Raw genomic sequence first — 13,753 nt, 5'->3', positions numbered from 1 at the left:
CGTTGAACATGAAATTTTTCGCCTGTTTTCAGAGGATAGCAAAGACGGGCGGGGAGGGGGGGGGGGGGAGGGCTATAACTGGGCCAGTTTGCTGAGTTTATACAGAGCACATAAGTTCCTCATTAAAAACAAACTGCCTAGAAGAATGTTTGAATTTATATGCTTATCTTTTTCTACCCGGTTCTATGAAGGTCATGGAAAGGTTGTTCCTGGGATGGGTAGACATTTTCTTTTTAAAAAAAGAATTACTAAGACGGCATCCTCAACCTTTCCCGATATATATATATCAGAGCGCAACCACATCCCCAACCTTCGCGTACCCTGTTCAGCCTATTTCTCCCTCGTCGGCTTGTAAAGGTCGCCACACTAGGGGACATTTTGCAGCGACAGTTTTTCTCGTGTAACATGCACGGTTTTGTTAAAAAGTTCTGTTAGGAGAACAACACTCTGTCCCCGCAACGTGTTGCATGAAATTCAAAAAACTCGTGGGTTATGAAGTAGAGACAAAACGACCTCAATTTTCAATGTCGCATCATGTGCTCTGCCTCCCCTTGAAACCTCTCCCCGCTACAACAGAGAAATGAAACAATATCCGCCTCGCGTGCACGAGCCTGCGTACTGTGACCCTGCAACATGCGTCCTGTGCGTACACACGAAGGGGCACGTCCCGCTTCTCGTCCCTGCAACTTGTCCCTTAGTGTGTGCCGACCTTAGATCACTTGCGCGAATTGGTCAGACGAGAGCAGCGCAAAATCCAAACACAAGAACCTGCCCTCTCCCCCCGCGACCTGCCGAACACACAGGCTACTCGCTCATGTACGTCATACGCCCTAGTTTCGATGTTATCAGAGTTCCCCCACTCAAATTAGACTTGTCCAACTTTCTACTAGATGGCAGCAAAAACAACAACAACAATTTTATTTGGGATTAATATCAATTTTCTTGGGACATGGTACTGTGACGGTACTGTCCCATTTACAGATGACTTGAAAAGCCTTAGCCTGCGTCACAGACGCTACCTAGCGCGGGTCTGCGACGTAGGCTAGAAAAACCTACAACTAAATTGTTATTTGTCGCACATTTTGTGTGAAAATATCGTTGTGTTTAATCCCAGTCACGAGAACTGCACAAGACCGTGTGAATCCTTGAAAAGGAAAACGTCGAAGGGAGATCCCCACTGCATAATAAAATTCAGGCTTGTGTGAAGGGCGGCGGAACCCCGTTAGCCAATGAAAATTCTGTTCTTCTGTTTACTTGAAAATTGGTCACCAAGCCTTTCCGAGCATTTCGCTGAAACAGAAACGCTGCAAATACAAATGAACTTACAGGAGGTGCGCAAGCATCTCTTTCAAAATCTCTTCAGCACCAGTTGACTTATGGAGGCCTGAATGGTGGACGCTTGTGCCTGGAAGTCTGGCAGTAATCTGGTTCCTCAAGACCAGATCGAGTGGTTGTTGTCTTTGCTCCTGAAGGCCGAGGAGCGAAGATGGCTCGTGAGCATCTCTCCCGTAAACTCGGTTGAACACGCAGCCTTGCAACCAGCCGAGGGGAACCAAAATCGAATTGGTTCCTTTGTTGATGCTGGATCCCTGCTACTGAGGTAATCCTTTATTCAGTTTCTTCCTTGAGCGTGTTCTTGTCGACTCCAAAGCTCTTTGTTGATGCAAGAGTATTACATGAGACACATGATGAGAGCTCATACTTTGTACAGTTTTAGCTTAAGCATCCCGCTGTTTTAACTTGTGCTATTTTCAAAACATTTGTGATCTTTTCACTGTTTTGTATTCGCAACATGAAATCGCAGGTTATAAGTGAAGGAAGTTAAGATTGTCGACGTAGTTTAGGCTGGAAATTCACCAAAGTTTGTATGTTGCTTGACCTGAGGACCGGAAGTGTCGAAGAAACAGACTTGGAATATTTATCTTTCTGGGATGCTTTTGATTGTTCGTAAAGTAGGTTACCACACCTCCACACCTTGTAAACTTAACTTCATCAAAATTGTTTTCAACACGTTAAGGCCAGTTTTGGCTGAAAAAGTTTATTTCCCATGTATCAATTTTTAAAAAATTTTGGAAATTTCAGTTAGAATGTCATTAAGGAACACTATCTCTCCTACAGACACCTCTACACCTTTGCAATATGGACAATTCTTTATTATCGCCAGTCACGGGGGTAGCATGCATTTTTTGTGGAGAGGGTTAATCGAGCATCGAAGGTGCCTACTGCTAGGGATGTCTGGGGGAATGCCCTCCTCCTACAGGAAATGTTCATTTCCATGTTTTTTAGGGAACAATTTCATTTTTATCAAAACATCTGGTCCAGGTTGTTCGTAAGGTGGGTAATGCTTTCCACCAGATAAAACGCTATCCAGCGGATAGCGTGGTTTGTTTTGTCAACACTTGTCCACTGGATAGTGATTTATGCGGTGGATAGTGTTATCCAGCCTTTGAGCAACTGGAACCTGATGGATAAACTTTTTATTGCGTGTATTTTATCCTCTAATTCCAGAACCCAAAGTTAATTAAATAATGATATTTAACCAAGCTATTGTTCTGCTACTGTATATTACAGCCATGGAAAGTTTATTAGAAGAATTCACAACAGATTTCATGATCTTGAGTAAGTATATTTTATTTTGTGTGTGTGTGTGTGTGTAAGATATGATCTACATGTAGGATTATCTTGCTTCTCAGATCAGTGAACATGTAACGAACACTCACATTGTGGATCACTGTCGATTTGAATTGCTACTGGAGAGCACTTTCCATTTAAGGTGGCTTTCTGCAATTTTGAGAGTGTAAAGCAGCTCAACTTTCAACTTTTTTATAAAATGTTTCAAGATTTCAAGGCTGGTTTTTGCTAGCGATGGAGTCGGAGTCGTAGTCAGAGTGGTAAGAGTACTTTTGACCTAGTGAAAATCGAAAATTGCATTCATAAGCTGAATGATTTTGGAGCTGGAGGAATTCTTTTTACGACTTAGGTTAGTGGAGTTCGAAGCAGAAGCAGAAGAACCAACCAATTGCAAGACCCAGAATCAAGCATTGGATTGGTTAATTATTCCGCTTCTGTTTCCGACTCTAACAATACACTACATGTACAGGTAGATTATGAGTGACAGAGTCATGAATGGAATTGGTATTCTGCTTCCAACTCCATTGGTTTGATTTCCACTAGATGATATTACTGTGCACTTCTCATTACAACTTCAACAAGGATTACGATTTCTCTTGGCCACTTATGCAGTACAGCGTTGATGAGGACAGAGTCTGCATGTTCTTATGCCTAATCCACTGTTATTACATGCATGTAATTACATATACATACATGTAATAATGATAAAATTAGTGGAATGTTTTTGTTACCACAAGAATGTTTAAAATGGTCTGTTTAATTTGTAGGCCGAGTCACTACTGCCTCAAGGTCACAGCCAACAGCACAAATCCAGACAGGCCATCTTCTCAAATGAAAGTGGTAAGGGAGGTTCTTGCCAACTCTTGTGCCTTAAATCTGATCACACAGACCAACTTAGCAGCCAATCAAGATTGTCTCTTCCAACATGTATTGTCTACACTGCCTCAAAATACAACAGAGACTGTGTCATCTGTGAAAGTCTGACCATGAACAAAATCAGATTCTTCATTCTGAACTGGTGTTTTGAGTCGTTTATAATTTGTTGGTGGCCCCCTTAAAGGTTTTGCACTGTAACAATGCAAAACAGGATAACAATGAAGAATAAAATTTATTCGTAATATTGTGTATTTTTTTTTTTTTTTTTTTCAATTCTGCAGGTTTCAAATGATGACAGCAATGCATCTAGCTTTGGACAAGGAAGGAATCCTAGTTCTAGTAAAGACTTGTTTCTTTGAATCAATTAAGCAAGTGAAACTAATTCATAGTTTTGCTTTCACTAGACCAATCAAAAGCTGTTTGTTTGTTTATCTTATTAAGCCTGTCCAATCAATTTTCTTCCATACATGTAGGTCCATTTCTTTGATTATTGTTGGCATTCTTTTTTTTTTTTGGCATAATCATTTCTAGGTCAAAATGAAAATCCCTTGGTCAGTGCTCCAAGCTGTGACCATTTTGGCTGCAGAACAGGTCGCCAAATTGGCGACTAGTGTATTGCAAAAGGCAGACTGTCATCAGCAAGGTCTTTCGTAATATAATCATGAAATCAAACAAGTTCAACTACAAATATGTTTGCATACATATCTGTCTTCCTTACTCGCTTCTTTTTTCTTGTATAATTTACCTTTCTCTTTCTGAACAGTATTTAAGAGTCCCTGTCCATAAAAATGGAAAAAAACTCGGCAAGGGTCGAAAATTCAATTTCGCTCATATTTTCATGGTAGATAGGCTAGGGCATGACAAAAACTACTGGATAGTTTTTTTGGCAAAACATCCTTTCATTTCAAAGAAATATGCAAATTACCAAATTCCGTTAAAATCGTCATTTGACGCACCATTTTATTAAACAAGTTTGAGAGCCTCGCATGCAAAACCGCATCATTCTTCCGTCTTTAAAACACTCAAATAGTTTTGTGCAATGTTTAAATGTGTACTGGACTGGTTTTAGGGAATGCTGCATTGTCTTTTTGGGTGCAAAATAATTAAATTTCGAAGACATGTATTTCATTCACTTAAAAGTACTTCGTGCATATAATTAATTTTTACCATGTGCGAAACCTTTAAATGGATTAAGCTTCTGGTGGTTGAATCGCTGAAGGATGATCTACAGATTCCTGTAAAAATTTCTTTGGGCAAATGATTGTGAGCGACGCGAGAGCTTTTCGAAGTACGTCAAAAATGCAAATATTTGACCATTCCCTCATCAAATTTCAATTTACGGGTTAGACGTATATTTTAGCATGCGCCACATGACTTGACCAATGTTAAGTTGAAATAGACACAGAGCTGATAATTTCGAAATGTTCTTACCTCGTGTGCTGTAAAAGGCAGGTCCAAAGCCGATTTGACATGTTTCTCTCAACATAAAGCAGAAGTTTGCTTTTGTTTACACAACGTCCGATGTACATCGCCAACTGTCAACTTATTTAATGGTCAAATACCATGAATCTGTGACCCTCTTTCGACACGTGATCACCACTGCATCTAAGTCAAAAACGGCTAAGTCATTTGTAGATAGTTGCTTACTTTGCACTACACCAGAATATTACGTTTTGATCGTCATGGTTTGATGGCTTGAATCCTTGCTTGCAGCGGTTCCTTGTTCGTCACGCAATGCTGTCATCCCATTTGAGGGGGTAGGGGTAGGACAATTTCTATCCTAATACATAAGGCTCTGTAAGGCTGGGAACCACTGGGAGCACACAATCGTGTTGAGTAGGAAGAGATTAAATTAAGAAATGAGGAGAATGAATAGTTTACCATTGGCTCTGTTTTTATCTTTCACTCGACCACCGCTACCTACATGCCCTGTGTAATACTGTAACACTAAACTCATACCTAGGTCTTTTCGTGCTGTGCAATTATTTTTGGTTTACATGTAATACAGTGGGCTACCCCCGGGGAAATGGGTGGTGACCGCTTAATGGGGCTAGCCGCTTAAATAGAGGTTGGTGTACCTTGAATATTTAATTTTTCACTATCGGGTTATAAACTTCTTGGTGAACATGGAGTCAATTCAAGACAATCATGATCGACGTGTATTTGAATTATCACTCGTCATGCACCTTCAATTTCAGACTCTTATCTGCCATCGCCCTTTCCAAAACAAAGTTTTTAAATTTTGGGTGGCCGCTTAATAGGGGTAAAGACAATAATGAAACCCTTATCAGAACGACCAAATGGTGGCCGCGGAGGTAACCGGTCAATAGGTGTTTTATTTACAATATTTTACTGACAACAATTTTGGACTGTTTCCTGTTACAAACATACCAATGCCTCACCACAAGGCAAACAAAATACGCCAAATAAAATGGCATGGCCAGGGCTATTTACTCACATAATTACTAATTAAATTTAGTCTGTTTTTCTCACAAATTAGACACGTTGCGATTTTCTATTTTTATTTCAGCTAGTTCTTGCTTCATTGATCTATAATTTGTTTCACAGCGATTTTTTTAAAATTCTAGTGAGTACAGGCACTTAAGCTTTATCAGCTGTTGTCTGAAACATCAAAACGTACAACAAATGTGATTTGGACCTAGGCCACGTACACTATAGAATACGATTATATAAATATACACATGTTATTATACATATGAATAAACAGATGAACAATGATTAAATTGTTTCATTTATCCTGAGAGTGCTCTATACAAAATAGATCAAAATGTGTAGCATATGTCGTGACAGCATTGTGTGACGAATAAATAACGGCTGTAAGATTGCGGCTGCGCCAACACGCTTATCAGCAATGGTCAGCAATCGATCAAACGTATTATTTTGGCGCAGTGCAAAGCAATCAACTATCTACAAATGACTCAGACGTTCTTGACTTAGATGCTGTGATGTTCATATGCGCAGAAAGATGGTCACAGATTCATGATATTCGGCCAATAATAGGTTGACAGTTGGCAATGTACATCGGACGTTAACCTTGTGTAAACAAAAGCAAACTTCTGCTTTATGTGCGACAAATGGTGAGAGATCGACTAGAAACACGTCAAATCGGTTTTGGACCTACCTTTTGCAACAAATAAGGTTAGAACATTTCGAAATTATCAGCTCTGTGTCTATTTCAACTTATTATAGGTCAAGTCATGTGGCGCATGCTAAAATATATGTCCAACCCGTAAATTGAAATTTGATGACGGATGGTCAAATATGTGCATTTTTGACGTACTTTGAAAAGCTCTCGCATCGCTCACAATCATTTGCCCAAAGAAATTTTTACAGGAATCTGTAGATCATGCTTCTGTGATTCAACCACCAGAAGCTTAATCCATTTGAAGGTTTCGCACATGGTGAAAATTAATTATATACACGAAGTACTTCTAAGTGAATGAAATACATGTCTTCGAAATTTAATTATTTTGCACCCAAAAAGACAATGCAACATTCCCTAAAACCAACCCAGTACACATTTAAACACTGCATAAAAATATTTGAGTGTTTTAAAGACGGAAGAATGATGCGGTTTTGCATGCGAGGCTCTCAAACTTGCTTAACAAAATGGTGCGTCAAATGATGATTTTAACGGAATTTGGTAATTTGCATATTTCTTTGAAATAAAAGGATATTTTGCCAAGAAAACTATCCAGTAGTTTTTGTCATGCTCTAGCCTATCTACCATAAGAATATGAGCGAAATCGAATTTTTGACCCTTGCCGCGAAATTAAGAATTTGTCTGATTTTTACAGGCAGGCACTCTTAAGACTGTTAAACAAGAGAAAAACCTAACCCTGCAATCAACTAGGATTTTACGTGTAGGAGGGAGTAGGAATACAAGTTACTAGACACTTAGCGCTATAGAAAGCAAGATTAGCACCTGGCTCTCAAGCCTGATAGTCATGTCACACAAGAAGGTTAACTTAGCATCAGGCCAACATATCCCACCCTACAGGAGCTAATCTTGTTTTCTGTAGTGCTTAAGACTGTGTTTAACATAAATTATTAATAAGGTTAATTAATTGTTAATTAATATTATAGGAACATCGACTGCTAGTGAGACTGCTGGAGACATCACAGCAAGGGTAAAATTTTAATTGTCAAATAAGATAAATTGAGATGGATAAATACAAAGGGATGGTGGAGAGGGAGGGGATTATACACAGCCTTACTCTCTCTATGCACAGTGTACAGACGTGTTGAAAGCATTTAGCCCATAAGATACAATTTACATGTGCCTGCTGAACATCAAATGCAATTCTGGTCCAAATGATTTCAAATGAATTTGAGGTACAAAAAACTAATGATTTAAATTTTAACTTATTCTGAAATCATCTATTTGCAAAGATATTTAGTTGCATTTCATTCTTCCAACAGCATCCCCTGTTTGAATTGTACAAGAATGCTGTGCTGTGTGCTCAGCGTCCTGTCCTTAGCCAGGCTGCCTCTCCAAACACACTATATTCACCAGTGTCTTCACCATCATCACTGCAAAGAAAGTTCTCATTTCCAAGACTTCCCTCTTCATGGTACAGTCATATTTTGATCAACTTACAGTAGTGCATTAATAACATTATTATGTACCGTGAGTAATGTATATATGGTGAGGTTGAACAAAATATCATGATATTATTATCTGTACATGTACATGTACATGTATGTTGTATGGGGTTATTCCAGAAAAAATACACACACCCTCGACAGATGGCAAACTGGAAATTCTCCCCGGATGGGGGGGGGGGGGGGGGGGGGGGTTGATGGCTTGGGAAGTCCGGGCGGGAGGGGGTATCTAAACCTAAAAATTCTTCCCTGGGGGTCTTTTTTAACTTTAACCTTGATCGATGTATTTTAACCACTTAAAAAAAAAACTTTGCAATGGGACATCTTGTAGTCTTTCAGTTTATGGTGTTCTTGCCTCATATGCTTTAAGTTTACCTTCATAGGTCCTGTTAATCATGAAGAACCAGTGCGATAAACGGATAACAACAGCTTTATGACCGGATAAAGCACCGTCGACTGAGCACACAACGCCTGGAACATTTTTACGGTGCCCAGGCCACCCATGCCTGTGTATTGTAGCATCCCCCAAAATGCGAAGAAAAGACGATTAGGCTGGGAGTCAGTTATACTTTTCTGTTTTATTCAGGCAACCCGAGAACTCGTTTTGCTGGCTAACATGCGAATGCACAATTTGCATATAATTTCTTTCTTACCTCTTACGATGTATAACCGTAAAATTGTGGATACAATATCGCCATGCAAAATAATTAGATCCGCCGAAACAATCAGTTTTCTTGTGGAATCCAGGTTGTCCAAAAATATGCTCATGGTAAATGCCGCAATATACCCCAGTATTAAGTTCTTTAATTATTTCACATTGAAGATTCCTCATCGGATCTACAAGAGTTTTAAGCAGTTTTATCTATTGCTACTTCCACTTTATTATCCATACCTTACGATCCATATGGCAAAAGACAAGTTTATGGAAGCCAGAACATGGGCATTACGCATAAAAACTTGAATGTTTGAAAGAAAGGCAAGAGTTCCAGTTGACCTACAGACCCATTAAGATAACAGATAAATTTAAAATTAGTCTAGTTCAAAAAACTTTCTTAAATGTCACACTAATAGTCCTAACAATGGGGACTAGATCTTGTAAACATGTGCTAATTAATGTAGGCCGTCTTGTCACTGAATACTGAAATTATAGTTTTTTTTTATAATCGCCTTATCAACTTTTTCGCTATAATTTTTCTCACATTTACATAATTTTTAAGACTTACGAATTTCTCATCTTGTACATTTGTTGTGGTACAGAAAAAGGCAAATGGTGTTTTAGAGGAGAGTGTGAGATCACTCAAACATTCAAACACGATCATTTGAATATTCTGATTTAAAAAATGTTGAAATTTAACCTGCAAAATTCGCCAAGCTTTTAAAATTGTAATAAACAGGGATCTTTTGGATGAAATGTTTACGTCTTTTCTATTGCCTGTTGTTTCCAGTTACCGGTAGGGCCTTTAAAAAAAAAAATGGAAATCCAGGCGGGAGGGGGGGTCCTCAAGCTTGGAAATCAGGCGGGAGGGGGGCTATAGCGGTCTGGGAAATCCAGTCAGAAGGGGGGATCGAAAATGCTCTCCATCCGTCGGGGGTGTGTGTATTTTTTCTGGAATAACCCATGCTGTCCTTTTCACTTTCAGTTCAGCATCTGGTGCTGCAAAAGTAAATTCCTGCAGACCTCATATGCCATCATCATCTGATGCTGACTGTGTGGATCATGAAGTTGCCGACTCAATCTCTTCAGATGCTTTGCAGGAGTTAGTGATGAATGTCTTTGAACTTGGAAGGAGACAACACAAGTTCCTATGTGAGACTGAGATACCAAATAAAGTTCCTCGTGCAAAGGAGGAGCCTCTAAAGGTATGATTATTTAAAACAATATTGATCTCCCAACTTCCCGCATGGTTTATTGCACCAATAAACCCATAGAAAGAGTGGTCTATTGTTTTATATGCATTGTACAGCGGTACATTTAATTCCTATTCTTGATGCGTTAATTCTATTTCAAAATCAAGTAGTTAAATTAATACATGTACATGGCTTTTCAAAAAATGTTTTTGCCATCTCTTGGGCACATAGGCCTGACAAAATTGGCATTTTCTGATTGGTTTGTCAACTGATGAATTATGAACATTCAAATCTTGTGGTATTGTTTTCTTTTATTTTCAATATTGGGAATTTGTTAGCGTGAAATGCCAAATGAGTAAGGTTTTTTCGGATTTCTTTTCTATTTTTTTGCAGGTTCTGGTAGAAGAGTTGCTAAGTAGGCTGGTTGTACTTGAGCGCAATCATCACCCATTTTACAGCGTTCAGGCATTCATGGACAAGAATGCCTATAGTGAATGGGTACTAGTTGAGAAGGAGAAGATAGAAGGTTTGATTAGAAGCTTCTGGCACTATGCTCGTCCCGTTGTGCATGAGTTACCCCTGGAAAGTCCAGAATACCATAAACAGTATGTTGAGCTGATGAAGAGACTTATCAGGTTTGGACTGAACTTTTCTTTGGCTATGTTTGGTGGAAATGTGGACTGATGCATTTTAATAGTGCTTCTGACTGCATAATTGGTATGTAAAATCTGTGTGCATAAGAAGTTAAAGTGGAATAAACAAATTAAACATTTTCTGCAGGTTTGAAAGTAAACACAGGGAACTACACCCAGTTTATGGTGGAGCAATTCCAACAGCACCTCTCTCCTCATCAGCATGCCGACTGCTAAAAGAGTTTGAACTCAGATATGGAGTAGGGTCGCTCTTCTGCAAGATTTCTTATCTGGAGTACCTTGTTAAGTAAGTGACACTCCCTAAGATAAAATAATATATTCATTATCCTTACTTGGCACCAATTGTGTAATTAATATGTTTCTGGGGCGTATCTGGTGGGGTTTGGGAGTTCAGTTGAACCACCTGATTTAAAAATAAATGAGACATAAATTACAATATGCTGACTTGGCCTCAGAATGCCGGAAATCCTGTTTCTGAGGACTTGAATTGTAAAAATTTTCTGGGGAAGGATGCCCCCGGACTCCCCAAGAGGGAACCGCCTTTGGCAGTCCATATCTCTAACCCCCTTCTCTAAAATCCTGTGTCCACCCCAGACGTGTTGGTGTTACTAGACATTCAATGTGTTCTGTGGGAAATTCAAAAACCTGTTTTAACTGACTCTCCCATTGTTTTCAATGAGCAGATGGAGTAAAATCACATGGATGCTGCCCTTGAAAGGGAAAGTTATTTTAACTTGATTTTCCTTAAACTTCATATACAGCGCTTAAAATTTTAGGTGTTTGGATTGCAGTGAGGGTGCCTACTGAAGCAATTAAACAACTCACTATCTATCATTTTCTCTCAAGTGATAGTCATCTCATCTGTGGTTTGTTGACTGTTAACTCATGAATATAAAACTTAATGGACAACTCTGACGATTATGAGAAGGTGAAAGCCCAGGATGGACTAATTCCCAAAGACTGAGTAATATATCAATGCTAGTATCTAGGAGAACTACATGTAGACAGCATTTATTTGAACCCTTCGTTGATTTGGTACCTGGCATTAATAAAATCAATTCAAGGGTGCACAAGGTTGTTATTTTATAGGAAGTTATTGATGTCGTGAAATTTTTGGTGTTTTCTCTGTAAGGTACTTTGAGAATGAACTCTGGTACATTGAGCACGTCTTTGTTTGTTTACAAGATGTTATGGATCATGTTTTCATCTGCCAAGAAATTTTTGTTAAAGAAGAGGTTAGAAAACTTTGCTTTGAGTACAAAGATTTGTTAGAACTTAATAGTTAAATCGTTTAATTGTGTGTACATCAACTCCCTCCCCCAAAAATAATTAGAGAGGAGGAGGACTCCTAACTTTTTGATTGGGGGGGAGGAGGGAAATAATATTTAAAACAGGACATTATGATTAGTGACATCAAGGTGGTTTCCAAACAAAGCATTTAGTTAAGGGGCTCTTTCTGCGTATAATTAAATGTTGTACATTTCTTAGCCATTTGTGACTGGAAAATACAACCTGAAACATAATTCAAAATAATGTTTGAGACATCACCACAATCACTGGCTGAGTTTTTGTCTTTTCCACTGGGATACACATTAGAAACCTTACGCTTGAACAGCCCAGAGCACCTGCATAAAGCTATCACTAACCTGGAACTAGCTACACATTTCAATAAATTCACTTGGAAAAGAAAATTACTGTTGCATTGTCTAAGGCTGGTAAGCATAACAAAGCAATTGGAAAAGAGCTTTCAGGGGGCAGTTCAAAAGAAAGGGTATGTACAAGGAGTGGGCTAATTTACTGATCACAATGCTTGGACATAATGTGCTGTTTTGGGGGAAATGTATGAAGCTTAATTGGAATTTCCAGGCAGTGGAGAGGTGGGGGGAGGGGGGGAGGGGAACCTTAAATAAAATCCCTTCTATGGCAGAGGTACCCTGTATGGATATTTTCTGTAACTACACATTTATGAATTGGACAGTGAAATGAAGGTGAAGACTGACTGTTTATAATGCTTATCTCCAGTTTAAAATGCTGCTGTCCATACTGTCAAGTTTGCTGGCAAAAACGAAATACTCTTTGACTCGAATAAGAAGAATCTTTCCAGCTGAGAACAGTCCTAAGAATGGTGTGCCAGCACTGGTTGCACTGTATGAATTGACTTTGGAATCTGCAAGACAACTGCAATCTGAATTCCCTTCAGTGTTCTCAGTACTTCTACAGGCTTGTCAGTTTGCTAATAACCTCACAACAGAACCAGTCAGTGATCTTCTAGCCTCATATTTAAAGGTAATTTATACTAATATGTTTTGAGACGAAAGAATGATATAGGCTTAGATTGCAAAATAATGATTGAATTTATGGTGCATTTCTTTAAAAGATCCAAGATAAGATTCTGAAATCAGAAAACAGATTTTGCAATTCTATACTGAAAAGATTAATCCAAGATCATTCAGATCATGGTGCATAAAAGAAACCAAAGAATCCACTTGGGTTAAGTATTCTTCTGTTCCTGTGATGTAACATGATCTGAGTGATCTTTTATTCATCCGTTTAGTAACGAAACCCAGAATCCTTTTTTTGGATTTAAGAGGCGCCCTCTGTAATTTTCAACTATGGCCATTTGGACCAGAAAAAATCAAATTCCTCAAACTTTCTCAGATGAATGGTCTAGATACGTGATTCACAAAAATATAACTTTCAGTTCAATTCAATTTGTATTTTAGCGCTGAGGCCACCATCTTGGTTTTGCCCCTCTGAGAGGGCTTTCAGCAGCCATTTTAGGGCACATTTTTAACAATTTGCCATACAAAGAAAACGATCTAAATCAGGGTAAAAACCCTTTATTCGAGACAAGCAAATGTTTCTTGTTACATTGAGAGGCTGTTTTGGCAATTTGATCATCACCTGATTTTTCTACAGAATTTTAAATTTCTTCCCTTTCGGACTACTCATGAAGCGCCACAAAAAAGGCAAAGTTTAAAGGAAAATATCGCCAAAAGTACATCACTTGAGATCCCAAAACTACCCTCCACTTAAAGAGCAGTGTCTCACCTGTAAACACATGTAATAAAATTTTGGGGCAGTTAAAACTGTAAAATGTTAGAAGAAGAAGTTTAAGC

General features: G+C 38.7%; 1 protein-coding gene across 1 annotated transcript in view; it reads left to right on the top strand.

Annotated features, from left to right (window-relative positions):
- The first annotated feature begins 62 nt into the window (after nt 1-62).
- The window catches only part of LOC145478451 (uncharacterized), a 38,064-nt gene continuing 24,373 nt past the window's right edge, over nt 63-13,753 (top strand). The window contains exons 1-11 of the mRNA XM_081456480.1: nt 63-1,600; nt 2,572-2,619; nt 3,399-3,471; nt 3,789-3,846; nt 7,615-7,658; nt 7,951-8,102; nt 9,774-9,993; nt 10,375-10,616; nt 10,762-10,920; nt 11,767-11,869; nt 12,657-12,920. Of these exons, the coding sequence (XP_081312606.1) occupies nt 1,389-1,600; nt 2,572-2,619; nt 3,399-3,471; nt 3,789-3,846; nt 7,615-7,658; nt 7,951-8,102; nt 9,774-9,993; nt 10,375-10,616; nt 10,762-10,920; nt 11,767-11,869; nt 12,657-12,920 (1,575 nt within the window). The 5' untranslated portion in view covers nt 63-1,388. The remainder of the gene's footprint in view (nt 1,601-2,571; nt 2,620-3,398; nt 3,472-3,788; nt 3,847-7,614; nt 7,659-7,950; nt 8,103-9,773; nt 9,994-10,374; nt 10,617-10,761; nt 10,921-11,766; nt 11,870-12,656; nt 12,921-13,753) is intronic.

The sequence above is a fragment of the Orbicella franksi genome, chromosome 2 (genome assembly GCF_964199315.1).
Source record: "Orbicella franksi chromosome 2, jaOrbFran1.1, whole genome shotgun sequence".
Classification (NCBI taxonomy): domain Eukaryota; kingdom Metazoa; phylum Cnidaria; class Anthozoa; order Scleractinia; family Merulinidae; genus Orbicella; species Orbicella franksi.
This window is presented reverse-complemented; position numbering and strand designations above follow the sequence as displayed.